This window comes from Colobus angolensis, unplaced genomic scaffold (genome assembly GCF_000951035.1).
Source record: "Colobus angolensis palliatus isolate OR3802 unplaced genomic scaffold, Cang.pa_1.0 Scaffold431, whole genome shotgun sequence".
Lineage (NCBI taxonomy): Eukaryota > Metazoa > Chordata > Mammalia > Primates > Cercopithecidae > Colobus > Colobus angolensis.
Window position 1 is genome coordinate 1,989,837 of NW_012117722.1, and position 18,362 is coordinate 2,008,198.

At 36.0% G+C, this 18,362-nt stretch overlaps 1 protein-coding gene across 3 annotated transcripts in view; it reads right to left on the bottom strand.

Annotated features, from left to right (window-relative positions):
- The window catches only part of FAM135A (family with sequence similarity 135, member A), a 151,958-nt gene that overhangs the window by 27,421 nt on the left and 106,175 nt on the right, over positions 1 to 18,362 (bottom strand). For 2 of the 3 annotated variants that reach the window (XM_011957042.1, XM_011957043.1), the window contains 4 exons: positions 9,960 to 10,033; positions 8,392 to 8,546; positions 5,821 to 7,588; positions 4,081 to 4,241 (listed from right to left, as the gene is read on the bottom strand). In XM_011957042.1, coding sequence (XP_011812432.1) covers positions 4,081 to 4,241; positions 5,821 to 7,588; positions 8,392 to 8,546; positions 9,960 to 10,033 — 2,158 coding nt within the window. Of the gene's footprint in view, positions 1 to 4,080; positions 4,242 to 5,820; positions 8,177 to 8,391; positions 8,547 to 9,959; positions 10,034 to 18,362 lie in introns of all 3 variants that reach the window. The other variant, XM_011957041.1, reaches the window with a different exon arrangement.

The following is an 18,362-nucleotide window of genomic DNA, read 5'->3' on the forward strand; positions in this document are numbered from 1 at the left end:
TTGACTCATTGCACCTTTTGCCTCCCAGGTTCAAGCGCCTCAACCTCCCGAGTAGCTGGGACTACAGGTGCATGCCACCACGCCCAGCTAATTTTTTGTATTTTTAGTAGAGATGGGGTTTCACCGTGTTAGCTAGGATGGTTTTGATCTCCTGACCTTGTGATCTGCCCGCCTTGGCCTCCCAAAGTGCTGGGATTATAGGTGTGAGCCACCATGCCTGGCCAACAGTTTGTTTTTTAGGTAGTTTTGGTGGCTTTCACTTTTCTATCTAACAGTGTATTTATCAAACTGTTAGCACATCACTTTGGTGACTGCTGGCTACAGTAGCTATAAATGGTGCCTTACCATCACCATTCTAGGTAATCATATAGCAAACTCTGAATGCATTTTAGATTTACTCTGTTGACTTTCCTTTGGTGATACTGGCACAGACTGAGAAAAATAAAAATCCATTTAAACATCTAAGAAAGTTTATTTTAATAATTATTAACTCAAAAGGCATTCACACATATACTTACAATACAGATACAGAACACAAGTGTTCTTCAAAAGGTTCATGGAAAGCGCATCATAAAAAAATCTACGTATGGGTTTCAAAAATGTTTCACACCAAAATAAACACATACTAATCTGTTATAACGTGTCTGAATAGAATCTAGTTTGAGGCACAAAATCAGTTTGAGGCTGGGTGCAGTGGCTCACGCCTGTAATCCCAGCACTTTAGAAGGCCAAGGCGGGCGGATCACAAGGTCAGGAGATCGAGACCCACCTGGCTAACAGGGTGAAACCCTGTCTCTACTAAAAATACAAAAAATTAGCCGGGCGTTGTGGCAGACGCCTGTAGTCCCAGCTACTTGGGAGCCTGAGGCAGGAGAATGGCGTGAACCCGGGAGGTAGAGCTTGCAGTGAGCCAAGATCATGCCACTGCCGACAGAGTGAGACTCCGTCTCAAAAAAAAAAAAAAAAAGAAAAGAAAAAAAAAGAAAAGAAATCAGTTTGAAAAGAAACCTTATCAAACAACATGAATTCTGCTAAAATGGAAGCAAGAACAAACATCAAACTTATGGTGAAGCTTCAGTGGAAAAATGGTGAAATAATTGAGGCTTTACAAAAAGTTTATTGGGAAATGACCCAAAGAAATCAGCAGTTTACAAATGGATAACTTGTTTCAAAAAGGGAAAAAACAATGTTGAAGATAAAGCATACAGCAGTAGACCACCCACATCAATTTGTGAGGAACAACTTCATTTTATTCATGCCCTAATTAAAGAGGACTGACATTTAACAGCACAAACAACAGCTGACACCTTAGACATCTCAATTGGTTCAGCCTACAGAATTCTGACCGAAAAATTAAAGTTGAACTTTCCACTCAATGGGTGTCAAAACCATTGTGCTCAAATTAGCTCCAGATAAGAGAAGAGCTTTCAATGGAAATATTAAACAAATGGTATCAAGATCCTAAAGCATTTCTTCAAAGAATTGTAACAGTAAATGAAACATAGCTTTACCACTATGATCCTGAAGACAAAGCACAATCAAACCAATGGCTATCAAGAGGTAGAAGTGGTCCAGTCAAAGCAAAAGTGGACCAGTTAATACAGCAAAGGTCAAGGCAACAGTGGTTTGGAATGTATAAGGCATTTTGTTTCTTGACTTTCCAGAGGACCAAAGAATGATAATTTCTGCTCATCATGAGTGTGTTTTGAGAAAATCAGCCAGTTTTAGCAGAAAAATGCCTGGAAAAGCTTCACCAGAGAGTCCTTCTCCATTATGACAATATTCCTACTCATTACTCTCATGAAGGGGGCAATTTTGTGAGAGTTTTGATTTATAGTCCTGATTTGGTTCCTGTGACTACTTTGTTTTCTTATCTTAAAAGCTCTGTAAAGGGGATCCATTTTTCTTTGGTTTTTAAGTAAAAAATAAGGCACTGACATGGCTAAATTCCCAGGACCCTCAGTTCTTGGAAATGTCCTAGAAACATAACTGCTTACAAAGGTGTCTTGAAGTAGACAGAGTTTATATTGAGAAATGAAGTTTATATTTCTATTTTTATCTTTTAACTCCATTTTCCCACAATTTTTGTTTGTTTGTTTGTTTGAGACGGAGTCTCACTCTGTTGCCCAGGATGGAGTGCAGCGGCCCAGTCTTGGCTCATTACAACCTCTGCCTCCTGGGTTCAAGTGATTCTCCTGCTTCAGCCTCCCGAGTAGCTGGGATTACAGGCGTCCAGCACCATGCCTGGAAAATTTATTTTTCCACATTTTTTCTGAATTCCTCTCATATATAAATACAAAAATAATTATCTTCAAAAATAATGTAGTGGATTCCTTTGGTTTACTAGCAGTATAAACACGTCACTATCAACTGCTGAATTTTTATTTTACCTGATATTTACCTTTTAGAATTTTATGATTTAATGCATTGACAGAGGTAATTGTTTTATTCTTCATTTTAAAAGTAGTACCTCTAATATTCACTACAAACTATAAGTTTTCCATAGGCTTGAAATATATATGCTTAATCACATTAAGGAAACAGACTAATCCGACTGAGATCAAAGTTTTGTGCTTACTTTTAATAATTGGGAATGGTTATTAAATTGTATAAAGTTTCTTACTTGATTTGCTGATGTAGGGTATTTTATTACTAAAATTCTTTATACTTACTTATCTTTCCATTCTGGGAAATAAACCTTATTTGTTACAGTAACTAATCCTAGTATATTAATTCCAAGTGCTAGAGTTTTGTTAAATATATTTGAGTTCATTAAGCATATTTATGTTATATTGGTCTACTGTTTTTTGAGGGCAGGTGTTGGTGTGATATCTTTATCGGATTTGGTAACAAGGTTAGGTTAACTTTAAGGAATAAAACGGGCTGCTTTCTACCTTTTTCTCTATTGCTCTAGAACAATTTATGTAACATAGGGATAATTTGCTTCTTAAAATGTTTTAAAAAGAATTTGCCAGAGATTCTACTGGGTCCAGAAGTCTTTCTTGGAGGATAATTCTTTGAAAACTTTATTATTCGGGGAAAGGGAAGAAAAGTTAGCATTGAGAATGCTTTATTTCTTGAGAGTCTGTTTTTTTTTTTTTTTTAAAGAAAAATCTACAGTTTTATGCTAATTTTAGTACCAGGGACATTTGTTTAATATTTTCATAATCTGCAAAAATCCAGTTTGTTGCTATAGAATCTCATTGTAATACAGTAATATTGCATTGGTCTAGAGAAATTTGGCATCTTCTAACAGTTCCTACATCTAGAAAAAAACTGTTGAGTAACCAAACGGCTGTCATTAAACCCCAGCACTAAAGGCAGGTACCTGTATTTCGAATTTAATTTATATCTTAATTAATGAAATTTTAACTTCTAGAAATACTGATTTTTCTAACACATAAAGTTTAAAGCAGCCAAGTACAAGGGAACCAGAAAGACTATCAAAGGGAGACAAAATAACTGCCATGAGGTGACAGCTGGCAAAACCAACAATAAGAGAGAAGATAAAAAAAAAATCCACTGAGTTCATGTCCTTTGCAGGGACATGGATGAAGTTGGAAACTATCATTCTCAGCAAACTAACACAGGAACAGAAAACCAAACACCACATGTTCTCACTTCTTAGTAGGAGTTGAACAATGAGAACAAATAGACACAGGGAGGGGAACATCACACATCGGGGCCTGTCAGTGGGTGGGGGACTAGGGGAGGGATAGCATTAGGAGAAGTACCTAATGTAGATGACAGCAAACCACCATGGCATGTGTATACCTATGTAACAAACCTGCATGTTCTGCATGTATATCCCAGAACTTAAAGTATAATGAAAAAAAAAATCCAAAATTAAATAAAATGTTGGCACGTGTCAGTTCCACGGAAAGTTTACTTACGAAGGAGTCTAATACTACACTTAAGATAAGTAAAATTAAGCATATTTCTGTTTCAGAATGCATTTAAGGTTCAATTAATTTAAGCAATTAAAAATCTTTTTTTGGTTCAAAGATTAGATGAAACTAAATGAGACCAGGAAAAAAATATATTGAGTTGCTCTGGGTTACATCAATAGATGTCACATACCATCTAAACCATGCACACAGACAATCAGATGCACTCCATCTTCAGAACCATCCTCTTCTTCTATGCTAAAATAAGGTACTGAGGATGCCAGCAGAGGAACTTCACTGTACATGAACCCAGGAAGTTTTAGTTGCTTCAGTTCTTCTTTTGCCTGAAGGAAGCTGAAGTAAAATACAAAAGATACCCTTTACTAAGGATCATATTCAGTTGTTAGAACCAAAGAGAGTCTCCTGAATTTAGAGAATTGTAGAAGTGGAAACCCAACAATATTTGGTTTTAAAACCACAAAAATATGTGGCCTTACCTAAGTGATTTAGAAACCAGAGAGTAATTTTCTTTACTATTTGTACTATATATTCTATCAAACACAATGAACACTTTCAACCTGAAATCACTTGAAAATATTCTTTTAAACTTGAAATCAACTAAGAAAACATTCTGAGTGGAGTTACGCTTTCTGCAAAATTTAATACTGTATGCACAGAAAAGCTGGGAGAGGGATTGGAGAGGTGATAATCTGATGTTTATCCTGTAATCAAATCTTATCCCCTTTGCTCCTTTTTAATCTTGCGTAAGTGGAAGGGAAGGAGTGATTTACAAAATATAACACTGAGAATGGTAGTTATAGTATTTAGCAGATTAGGTTATTTGTATTTTTCTCTAAAAATACCAATAAGGAGCAGAATGAAGAGGGGAATATGACTACATACAATTAGTGGTATATACTCGTTTGCAATGATGGACAATCTAATCAATTTGGGGATTGCAAACATCAAAAATTATTAACTATTGAATATACATCATTTGGACTGATAAAGTGAAGCTGGAAGAGGAACCTGATAAACATTAAACTGAGTAGGATAAGCTGGGTGAAAACATATAGAGTCTATATGAGAGATCATTGCTTTCTGATGACTCAGTCTGAAGTAACCAGATGGTGATACAAACTTTATTCTCCCTGCATATTACAATTTTTTAATTGGTCATTGTTAACCTCAGTGGTTTCACTAGCTTTAGACTCTATGTATCTTAATTTTTGTGTATAAATCAGAATAATCTGAGAACTTTAAAAATCTCTTTCTATATATACATGCTCAGACCTCTTACCCCAAATATTATGACTCAATCTGGCTGAGGCAGTAGAATATTTTAAGAACCAGTACACACTGGTAAACTTGTATTATCCCCAGATTTTTCTGGATATTTTACTGGTACATGAAATCTCAATTTTGGAAACCACTGACTTAGCTGAAGGCAATCAGCATCTGGTAAGTTTAAGAAGTTTCCATTACCCTGTTACTCATTTAATTAATATTGTTCTTATTTCCTAGATAAACTCATAAAACTTGGCTTTTGTTGGGAAGTTAATGGAGAAGAAATGAGGGACTGATGAAAAAAGGGTTTTAACCTCAATTATTCCATACTTCTAACACAAAACTACCACTGGAAAATCTGTATCAGGGATGTCTAGCCTATAGAACAGCAGAACAGCACAATCATTCAGGAACTATAGGTCTTTCCGGCCAAGGGTATATTATGTTCATTTCTCCTTTTTGGAGAGTCACCAAATAGGCACTTTTTGTATTACAGAAACCAGACAACAAAATAGACACTCAATGCTTTAGCACTATCTGTGATTATACATATATATATATATATACACACACACATATATATATACACACACACACCCCATATGTATATATTTAGCAGCAGATACTATTGTGTTTCATTACTTACGCTTGTATTTGAGGTTTTGGTGAACTTTCATACCAGGAAATTGAAGAAGTGAAGTTGTAAGAAGTACTGCTTGGCTGCTTTGTAATGGCATCAAATTTACTTTTGGAAGAATATTTAACATTACAAGGAGACTCTCGTGGTGCAGATGGGAAGGACAAACAACCAGAAGTACAGACAGTAGGCATATTTATACCATCTCTCAGATAGTCACTGTTTATTTTTTCAGATTTTATAAGTCTTTCTTCCGTTAGTTCATCTCTGCTTGTATAGTGAGCATTTATTCTTCCATCCAAAGCTGAATAATCTGTTTCTTCATAGTACCCATTTTGAATCATTTGTTGATCCTGCTCTTCCTCCTCATCCTCTTTACCCTGTTCCTGCTGAAGATTACTAACTTCTTTTTCAGAAGTTTCCTTCTGAGGGCTAAATGCACTGCTGTAGCTGACAGCACATGTGTCAGAAATACCCGTACTGCTTTGAGAACCAAAATAATTTTCCACAAGCCCTTGCTTTACTATATCAGTACTGGCTGAAAAAGGATCACTTGTACCCAGATGAGTTTCACTTTCAACTGTAGGGATTTCTGAATACATTTGTTTGAAATTTAATACATCACTATTTTTTTTCACAGTTCTATCTTCACTAACATCTGTATTAGTAGAAATGGAACCTGAAATGACACAAGGAGTGCCTAAACAAATCAGTTTTGAATTTAATGTAATTGCTGTCCCTGTAGAGTTATTAGATTTATCAGGACTCTGGAAGCCTTTACACATAGTATCCAAGTTAGGTTTGGAGCTGCAACTACTTTTCACATCACTGGAAGTATCTTCATCTGAAAAAACAAATTGTAAAGGGTCTTTAATGCTTGAATTAAAGGAATGTATTGCTACAGTTTCATTGTCCAAGTTCCCTGAAAACACAACACTCTGTTGTTGCAAAATGATACTTGACTTTTTAGTATCATCACATTTTGGCAAATCAGTCGTTCCTAGATTTAATACAGTTTTGCTATCATTTAGATGGCATTCAGGTACAACAGATTTCTTAGAATTTTCATCAGGTGACAGTTCATCATCAGAAGGTAGAGAGTTTATGGATGTCAAAGATGACTGTATTTCACTTATAGCACTTGTACTCTCAGTACAATGATTTCCTAATGAAAATTTTACATTATAATCAGGTTTCATCAAAAGCTGAGGAAATAATCTTTCACTATTGTAAGGACCTTGCCCTTGCACAGTTTCAAAGACTAAATCAGTGTTTGGATGTGTCGCAAAAGAACTTGGTTCACTTTCAACACCCGAATCTGAAAATCTAGATGAGGCATATGTGGCATTAATATCTGGTAACTTAATTGTATCTCCACTTACTACAACATGATATTCTTTTGTAGAAGGGGCAGGTAGATTACTTCTTAATTTAGTTAATGATTCTCCAATAGAAAGACACTTTGCTTCTTGCAAAGCTTCCTTTTCAAATGTTATTTCTATAGATTTAGATTTACCATTAGATTCTAAGGACTCAAAGTTGGGTAATAAATTATCCACAAGTATTTCTTCTTGTCGAAGCTCTGTCCAAGGTCCTAGTTTGACAGTAATTTTCTCTCCACTGAAAGGATCTTTATTACTGGGCTTTATTTCAATTGTTCTAACTCCCAAAGATGGGGATGTTTGATGATCATGGCAATCGTCTGATGACCTTCTGGATGCCAGATTGTGTTCCATTTGTATAATTTCACTATCGTCCTGGGAGATATCAAGTTTACCTGAAATGGACAAATTTGCACAAAGATTTAGGTTGCCAGAGTTCAAAGGATCAAACTGGTCTGGTTGCATATTTTCAATATCTGGAGACTTTTGTTCAGTTCTCTCTGTATTAGTTGGCAAACAGCTAGCTTCCTTTTGACTTGTCTGTCTCATGTAGGTCTTTGGGTCAAAATTATATCCACATATTGTGGGATCCAGACCTTCCTTCTGACTATGTGAAGGATTGCCTTCAAAGCATTTAGTGAGATCATTTGATGCTGTACTTTTCAAACATTTGTAGCCTACCAAAACCACAGAATCCTTAGAGTTCTGTTTTATTAATTTTTTGGTGTTTTCAGATTTCATTGTTTTCATAAGCTTAGTAACCTTAACCTTCGATTTATTTGATTCTTCATTCTTTCCTTTTAGAGATTTTGTTAGCTGCTTTTCACCTTCTGTATACCAAATACTGGAGGCACCAGCAGGTCTGACTTTCAACTCTGGGCTAGAAAGTCCTGCTACAGAGCTTTCTTCAGTCTCATATTTATCCATTTTACTGGACTCTGATCTCTGAAGATTCTGAATTCCCATCCAGGGTGCATCTAAGTCTTTTATCCAAAGAAAAAAAGATTCAGGTTTAAAACAAAGTGTGAGAACTCATATGATTCTTTTTCTAACTATAACTTTCTAATATCCTCAAACATAAATAAAACCAGAGAGGGAAAAAAACTATTCCACATTAGGGAATGGTTTTATGTATATTAGGAAGAATATACTGAAAACTATACACATAGCTTGTATATTTTAGTTAGATTACACTTACCTTCAGTAACTGAATCTAAATACCTATCTTCAAAGATTATAGGTAATGAATTGAGATCTCCATCTAATTCACTACATTCAATAGGTAAGGGTGGAAGAGAACTGCAGAAGGAAGTATTTTTGATAGCGGTGCACATCTGTAGATGACTCTGAGCACTGAAAAATATTCCTTAAGTCAGATGGTAATTTTAAGAAATTATACCCAACTCCCCTTTATAGACTCTACCCTTTCCCCTTCCCTCCTCCATCCCTATTCCCCATCTGTAAGACATAATCTTCTTATGAAAGAGCTGCTTGATCAGCGATAAAAACTGGTAAAATGAAAATGATGGTTTGTTGGCAATAAATTATTGACTTATTAAATTACAGACTGCTAATTATTTATGTAATTTCCATTATATTCTTCTATACTTTCTTATGTTATTTCAAAGTGAATTTCCATGCTTAATGTCTCAACTTCTTAATCTGCTGCAAATCACATATAAGAGAAATAACAAAAGCTTAACTGCCTAGTAATTATTTGATGCTAGTGCTGGGAAAAATACATGTTTCATTTTTACTGTTTCTACTTAACATATATTGACAAATAAAATTAACAGCTATTTAAAACAAGATGTATAATTTTCTAATACAAAACAGTTAAAACAGATAACCTTGTCTTGGAAAATTTCAAACAAATCAAAGAATAGTATAAAATACCCCACATACATACCTCTGAACTTCAACAATTAACATGTGTCCTTTTTATCAGCACTCACTACCTACCTTGATACTCTATTATTATTTATAGGATTTTTTGGTGGTATAATTTATATGCACTAAAATATAAATCTTAGCTGTATGATTTTGACAAATGGATATATGATACAGAACATTTCCATCTACTCAGATGGTTCTCTCATATCTTCCCAATCCAGCCCAAGTCAATGCCAAGAAAACCACTGTCCTGTCTTTTTTTCATCTTAGTTCTGCCTATTCTATAACTTCATATAAGTAGTATCATACAGTATTCAATTTCTAATGTCTAGTTTTTTTCGCTCAGCATAATGTCCTCTAAATATTCTTTAATATTAATTAAATATTCTAAATATTCCTTTAAATATTCTTTAAAGGAAACTAGGACTGAATCTACTCAGTAGGAGAGACAGAAGGCATTTGTTCTGGATATTTTAATTGTAAATCATTTACAATTACAGAAAACAATATCTATGAAAATCTATAATAAAAAAGGATGAACATAAGAAATTCTGACCTGTGAAAATACAGACAGAATATGGCCAAATGGAAGGCTAGAGCCAAAGCTGTAAGAGACTACCAAGATTATGGTAGATCTGATAAAAAGGGAAGGAGGAATACAGTGCATTATGCTTCTTTATATGTAAAGTATGGGACTTTTGTGAAGTAACTCATAAGAAGAAAGCTACTTTGATTAAAGATGGGATTTCTGAAATTCAAATTCTCCTAATTTCTTATATTAATACTGTATATTCTGTCACTGATAAATTCTGAGACAGGTATCTTATGTAAAAGGAAATAAAATCATTTTAATTTTGGATTTATACTACTCACTGAAGTTCCTGGTATGCAATGGCAGCTTCTCTTGGATGCTCAAAACAAAAGAATGCCTCAGAAAATCTGCGTACCTAAAAAATTCCAAAAGAGAGTATTAACAACGTGAGATATTTAAAAAGTCAATCCGGCATCTTATGGGAAGGAGAGAAACAGCCTCCATTAGGCCCTCCATAATCACCTGTCAGAATTAAACTTCCCTTCTCCCTCTTCAGTGTTGCCAAAGCAATGTATTTTTGTACTGCATAAAATAAAATAAATCTGGAAAGCATATATAAATACAAGCTATTATGATTACCACCATAGCCTTTACCACCTTGTTTCTTAAAAATAATTATATATGTGAATTGTGTCCCCTCCTGAAGCATAATGTTCTTTAGAATAGAAGCTGTGGGCCAGGCGTGGTGGCTCACACTTGTAATCCCAGCAGTTTGGGAGGCTGAGGTGGATGGATTACCTGAGGTCAAGAGTTCGAGACCAGCCTGGCCAACACGGTGAAACCCCGTCTCTACTAAAGACACAAAACTTAGTGGGGCATGGTGGCAGGAGCCTGTAATCCCAGCTACTCGGGAGGCTGAGGCAGGAGAATCACTTGAACCCAGGACGCAGGGGTTGCAGTGAGCCGAGATGGCGCCACTGCACTCTAGGCTGGGCGACAAGATTGAAACTCCATCTCAAAAAAAAAAAAAAAAAAAGGCTATGTTTTGATGACCTTTGCATCCCCCCAAAACATGCAGCTTGGCATATTACAGAATCAAGTACTTGGTAAATACATGTTGAATCTAGCTGAACATTTCTTCCATTGTATTTGTATTTTAACCCTTTCATTTTCAATTATGAAAGGAAAAGCTTTGTCAGCTACTGGAGCAAAATTAGGCAACAGTTAGAAGCTGGAAAAGATGTCTTATTTGGACAGTACAGAGAGGAGAAATTATATTACATCTACAATTATTTTCTAAACAAAGTAAGATCTAGGATTCTTTGGTTTTAAATGTCCAACAAATTAGAGACCTATTTTACTTATCATCAATATCTGGCCAGATGAATTTCTGACTTACTAAACTTGTTTCCCTAAGCAGATAAACCTGGGTCTTCAGACAAACAAGTCAATGAGGGAAGTGGGGAAAGAAGATATCAATGAGAAGGATGCGTTCTGTATCTTTACTTTCATATGTGGTCCAAATGCTTCTTTTTTTCCTCTCCAACATTAAAGGAAAGATGAGAAAAAATAACAGCCTGTCTGGCTATTAAGATGATTTCCTTTGGGGCTATAAAGCATGAAAAAAACACATCTTTAAGTTATCTGGATTCCTGCAGTTGCAGCTGGACCTAAGAAACTGGCGCTAGCTGCTTTTCCTTCTCTCTCTACCTTCAAGTCCCACAATAACGATCATTTCTTGACAGTACTCTACCTCATAGTCTCTATACTGAAAACTTTATTCTCATTCTTTGACTTAAACTACATAAAAACTCAATGTCAAATTGAATGATGAAGAAAAAACAAATAAAAATGCTAGGATGATATTATCTTCATTTAATAGGTGAGGAAACAAAGACACAATAGGTTAATTATTTGGCCAATATAACATAGCTAGTAGGCGATAAACCTGTGATTCAAACGAAGATTTGAGAAACTCCAAATCTTGTACTCCAAACCACTTATCTTTTCCTTTCTAAATTAAGACTCCTTGTTATCAGAAATCTTTCCTTTCCTGTATGCACCCAAATGAAGTTTTCTAAATTCACCCTCAGCATAATTATCATGCTGTAGCTATTACAAGTAAGGGTATTAACTGTAGTGTGTGGCCATAACTAAGGTATGACTGCCACCTGATGGCAATACAGCTTATTTTCAGGCAAAAGTTTGACACAGAAAAAAAATTTTAAATTTACAAATTTAAACCTCAAATACGGGGAATATATATATTACTGCTTTGTATATGCATATATTTTGGCATGCATTTTTTATGTTTATAAAAAATGAATTGTGCCCAATTAAAAAAGAAACTCATTTGGCAACATCAATTATTCAAAAGCTAGGAGGAAGAAAACAGCCAAGCATTCAAAATAAGTATTTGTTAATGTTTCACAGAGTTACATACTCCTGTATCTGTGTTCACTATAATAATGCTGTTCAAATTGCTAACAGTATTTATATTACAATTCTATACGTGTACATTCAGATTAGTTTCTAATTTTGAGTGCAGGGTTTATATCTGATAGATTATCTAATACCTATGCTACCTTGAAAAAAATAAGCACCTTGCAAATGTTTACTGAGCAAATGTTTTTTACGTCCTTGTACTAACCCACAGCAAAATACCATACAATTGTTTCATTACAAAGCTGATTAATACTTACTAGTTGATACAACTGCACTTGGTTTCAGTTATTTGCTTTACCAATCCACACCACATTAAAAGAGCAAATTAGACAAAGAAAAATGAAGAATTAGAGGTAAGTACACAAGTAGTTACAAGAAATGATGAGAACGTGATGAAAAAATATCCGTCCTTAAAAAAAAGCCTAGAATTCCCCTCTAAAAGATCACACAAAATAAATAAAAAATTAATACTTGAGATTTTTTAATGGATATTCCAATATCCTGGCATTTTTAATAACATGGAATACCAGTGTATTAAAGTTGAGCACATTAAATAAAATTCACAACAACTAAATCATTATCAAAGGGCTAAAGTATGTTTAGTATAGGCGTACCTTGGAGATATTATGGGTTAGGGTCTAGACCACCACAATAAGGTGAATATTGCAATAAAGCAAGTCACACGAATTTTTTCAGTTTCCCAGTGTGTATAAAAGTTATGTTTACACTCTACTGTCATCTATTAAGTGTGCAACAGCATTATACCTTTTTAAAAAAAGCCAATGTGTATACTTTAAAAATATTTTATTGTTAAAAATGCTAATGATCATCTGAGCCTTCCGCTGGTTTTGCTGCTGGGAGGTCTTGCCTTGATATTGATAGCTGCTCATCAGGGTGGTTGTGGTGGCTATGGCAATTTCTTAAATTACAACAATGAAGTTTGCTGCATCAATTGACTCTCCCTTTCACAAAAGATTTCTCTCTAGCATGTGATGCAGTTTAACAGCATTTTACCCAGAGTAGAACTTCAAAATTGAGTCAATCCTCTTGAACCCTGCCACTGCTTTTTCAACTAAGTTTGTGTAATATTCCAAATCTTTTGTTGTCATTTCAACAATGTTCACAGCATCTTCACCAGTAGATTCTATTTCAAGAAACCACTTTCTCTGTTCACCCATAAGAAGCAACTCTTCATCTATTCAAGTTTGATTATGAGATTGCAGCCATTCAGTCACATCTTCAGGCTCCACTTCTAATTCTAGTTCTCTTGCTATTTCCACCACATCTGCAGTTATTTTTCTCCACTCGTCTTGACCCTCTCACAGTTACCTATGAGGGTTAGAATCAACCTCTTCCAAACTTCTGTTCCTGTTGATATTTTGACCTCCTTCCTTGAATCATGAATGTTCTTAATGGCATCTACAATGGTGATTTTTTTTCCAGAAGTTTTCCTTTTGCCCAGATCCACCAGAGGAATCACCATCTAGGGCAGCCATTGCCTTACAAAATGTATTTAAGTAATAAGGCTTGAAAGTCAAAATGACTCATGGATCACATGGGTTGAAGAATAGATCGTTGTGTTAGTCTGCATGGAAACATCATTAATCTCCTTGTATATCTCCATGAGAGATCTTGGCTGAGTAGGTGCAATATTAATGAGTAATAATATTTTGAAAGGAATCTTTTTATTCCTGAACTGTAGGTCTCAACAGTGGGCTTAAAATATTTAGTAAATCATGCTGTAAACAGATGTGCTGTAACCCAGGCCTTGTTGTTAATACAGCAGAGTAGAACAGCATAATTCTCAAGGGCTCTAGAATTTAGGAATGGTAAATGAGTATTGGCTTCAACCTCAAGGAAACAGTTACACTAGCTCCTAACAAGAGAGCCAGCCTGCCCTTTAAAGTCATGCACTGACTTCACTTTTCTAGCTATGAAAGCCCTAGATGGCATTTTCTTCTACTAGGCTGTTTTATCTCCATTGAAAATCTTTTGTTTAGTGCAGCCACCTTCATCTTCTGGAAAACGTGCTGTAGCTTCTCCATCAGAACTTGCTGCCTTACCTCATACTTTTATGTTATGGAGACTTCTTGCCTTAAACCTCAACAACCAATCTCTGCTAGTTTCAAATTTGTCTTCTGTAGCTTCCTTACCTCTCAGCCTTCATAGAATTGAAAAGAGTTAGGACCTTGCTCTGGATTAGGCTTTGGCTTAAGGCATTGTTGTGGCTAGGTTGATCTTCTATCCAGACCACTCAACCCTTTTCCACATCACTACTAAGGCTGTTTCACTTTCTTATCATTCAATTAGAGACACATTTCAATTTCTTTCAATAACTTTTTCTTTGCATTCACAAGTTGGCTAACTGTTTAGTGCAAGAGATCTAGCTTGCAATCTATCTTGGCTTTCAACATGCCTTCCTCCCTAAGCTTAATCATCTCGAGCTTTTGATTTAAACTGAGAAACTTGCAACTTTTCCTCTCACTTGAACACTTAGAGATCATTGCATATTAACCAGCCTAATTTAAATATTGCTATGGAGACCCAAGTAGAGGAAGAGAGATGAAGGGAATGCTAGTTGGTGAAACAGTCAGAACAAACACAACATGTATTAAGCTCACTGTCATATATGGACACTACTGTGGTGCTTCAAAACAATTCCAATAGTAACATCAAAGATTATGGTTAAAATATTTAAAGAAAAAAAATTACCCATTAAAAATCACACTACTGGCCGGGCGCGGTGGCTCAAGCCTGTAATCCCAGCACTTTGGGAGGCCGAGACAGGCGGATCACAAGGTCAGGAGATCGAGACCATCCTGGCTAACACAGTGAAACCCCGTCTCTACTAAAAAATACAAAAAAACTAGCCGGGCGAGGTGGCGGGCGCCTGTAGTCCCAGCTACTGGGGAGGCTGAGGCGGGAGAATGGCTTAAACCCGGGAGGCGGAGCTTGCAGTGAGCTGAGATCCGGCCACTGCACTCCAGCCCGGGCGACAGAGCGAGACTCCGTCTCACAAAAAAAAAAAAAAAAAAAAATCACACTACTGGCTGGGCACAGGGGTCATGCCTGTAATCCTACCACTTTGGGAGTCCAAGGCAGGTGGATCACCTGAGGGGAGGAGTTAGAGACTAGCCTGACCAACATGGTGAAACCCTGTCTCTACTAAAAATACAAAAATTAGCTGGGCATGGTGGCGGGTGCCTGTAATCCCAGCTACTTGAGAGGCTGAGGCAGGAGAATCGCTTGAACCAGTGAGGGGGCAGAGGTTAGAGTGAGCCAAGATTGTGTCATTGTACTCCAGCCTGGGTGACAAGAGTGAAACTCCATCTCAAAAAAAAAGAAAATGATGTGCATGCCACCATGCCCGGCTAATACTTGTACTTTTCATAGAGATGGGGTTTCCCCATCTTGCCTAGGCTGGTCTTGAACTCCTGGGCTCAAGTGATCCACCCACCTCAGCCCCCAAAATGTTAGCATTATTGGCGTGAGACACCACCCCCCACTTAGACAGATTTATTTACTGAAAGTGCTAGACATGATTTGTATATATACACATAAAAGCGATAAAATATTTTGTTTATGCTTATAGTCAAACTGGAAGTCTGCCTAAACCTTGCAAAATATAAAAGTATCAAATTATATACCATAAATAAGCAATATGTTCCCAGAAGGTACTTTCACTTTATTTAGAAAATACACATTTACATAGTTATACTCAAAGAATATCAGATCAAGTAGTTTAAGCAATAAATATCTCTTCTTAAAAATGCAAACTTCATAATGTTTTGAGTAAATAATGCATCATTGTAAAGAGGTTCTTTAAGCGTAAAAGAATGGCTATACAAGCTATTCCTAACTTTTTCCCTCTACTAGAATATAAGTTCCACCAATGCTGTTGAGAATACTATTTTATGATATTAAAATCTCAATAAAAGCTAATAAGAATTCACTGACACTCTGGTTTCCTTACTGGAGGGTAATGGGTACATATTAGAATCTAGGATCCTGCTAATCCATATGGCAGCTTTAAAGTATAAATTTCAAAAACATGCTCCTTCTACAGGCAGATGCAACTGGACTCCAAGGAGGAGAAGCCAAATTTCAGTTCCCACTCTTTTTAGCACAGTTCTTCAGGGAATACCCTAACCCCGTTAATTACTTGGAGAACTTTTTAAAAAGTTCCCTAGGTCTGGATTTCATTCAGCACTGATCTTTTTTTAAAGTTTCCCAGGTAATTCAAATGTACAGCCGGGGCTGAAAGCTTCTATTTTAATGTCAACTGAGACCACGAGAGTAGAACTTACCCTCTTCCTTCTGAAAACAACTGTAAAATTGGTTAAAATACATGAAGCAAGTTTTTCAAGCACTGAGGAACAAGCACTAGACAGGCAAAGCATCAGGAAAATGTAATGTGCAATCAAGAGATAAAATCAGCCAATAGAAAGAGACCCCAAGATAATTGAAATGTCTGAATAAGTAGGCAATTTTTTAAAAAGTTACTTTATTTTTTTTACAGCAGTTTTAGGTTTACAGAAAAACTGATCAGAAAGTATGAAGAGTTTCCATACTGCCCTTCCTCCCCCCACCACCCATCCAGCTTTCCCTGTTATTTACATCTTGTGTTACTATAGTACATTTGTTTCAACGGATGAACCAATATTAATATATCATTATTAAAGTCCATTATTTACATTAAGGTTCACTCTTGGTGTGGTACATGGGGTTTGAAAAATATATAATGACATGTATACACCATTAGTATCATACAGAATATTTTTACTGCCCCCCAAATCCCCTGTGCTCTACCTACCTGTCCCTCCCTCTGTCCCCCAGAGCCCCTGACAACCCAGATCTTTTTGCTGTCACCATAGTTTTTCTTTTCCTAGAATGTCGTATAGTTGAAATCATACAGTATATGTAAATTTTTCAGGCTGGCTTCTTTCAGCCTGCATTATGCTTTCAAGGTTCCTCTATGTCTTCTCATGACTTCACTGATCATTTCTTTTTATTGCTAAATAACATTCCATTGTATGAATGGACAACAGTTTGTTTATCCAGTTACCTATTGAAGGACATCTTGGTTGCTTCCAAGTTTTGACGATTATGAATAAAGCTGCTGTATGTGGAGGTTTTTGTGTGGACATAAATTTTCAATTCATTTGGGTAAACACCAAGGGGTGTGATAGTTGGATTATATGATAAGAATATGTTCAGTTTTGTAAGAAACTACCAAAGTGTCTTCCAAAGTGGCCATCCTATTTTGTGTTCCTACCAGGAATGAATGGGAGTTCCTGTTGCTCCACATCTTGCCAACATTTGCTGTTGTCAGTGTTTTGGATTATAGCTATTCTTATAGGTATACAGTGGTTATCTTGTTTTAATTTGTAATTCTCTAATAACGTATGATAACGGATATTTTATTTCCCCCATATAGAAGGCTAGAGTTGGATATTTCTCTTCCCCCCAGGTCAGTGAGGCACTGGTAAGATAGTTTCTACTGAAGCATATTTTGTTAAGGACAGAATGCTCTGGATGTATTTCAAAATGGCTACATACCTCCCCACTATCTGGAAGTATGAGGGGCTTTTCTGCAATTTTCATTGAAAGAACCTGCGAGGGCCCTTGGAAGTGAAAATCATGAAAGTATGGGATCCCCTAAGAACCCTCTTCACCCCTGCCAGGAATTTTTAACACATCTGTCCATACTGAGTCTCCAGGAATTCAAAAATTATAAGTTTTCCTATTGCAAGACTGGCTACAGTGGTGATTTCTGTTCATGGGTTTTTGTTCCATTAAGATGGGATTCTCTGTAACTGGCTATCTGACTCACCAATTTTGGGGACAGGAGTTTGCCTGTGACTTTAATTCTCTGATACATCTAAGAAGAGTTGTTGATTTTTCAGTTTGTTCAGCTTTTTTCTGGTTAGGATGGGAGTAACAACTTCCAAAGCTCTTACATGCTGGATCAGAAACTAGAATTCTAAGCAAGGACTTTTAAACAATGATTATAAATTGCCCAGTGACTGAAAGAAGCTGGTCATAAACAGTAAACAGACAGGGCTTCTCAGCATAAAAATGGAACTATTATACATGAAGACAACCAAACAGAAATTTAAGAAGTTAAATACATAATATCTGAAATGAAATTTTACTAGATGAGATTAAGAGCAGATTAGTCGCTACAGAAAAGAGTTAATGAACTTGAAGATAGAATAACAGAAATTATTCAATCTGAAGAGCATAGAGGATAAACTGCTGAAAAACAAGAGTATCAAAATGATATAACATCAGATGGC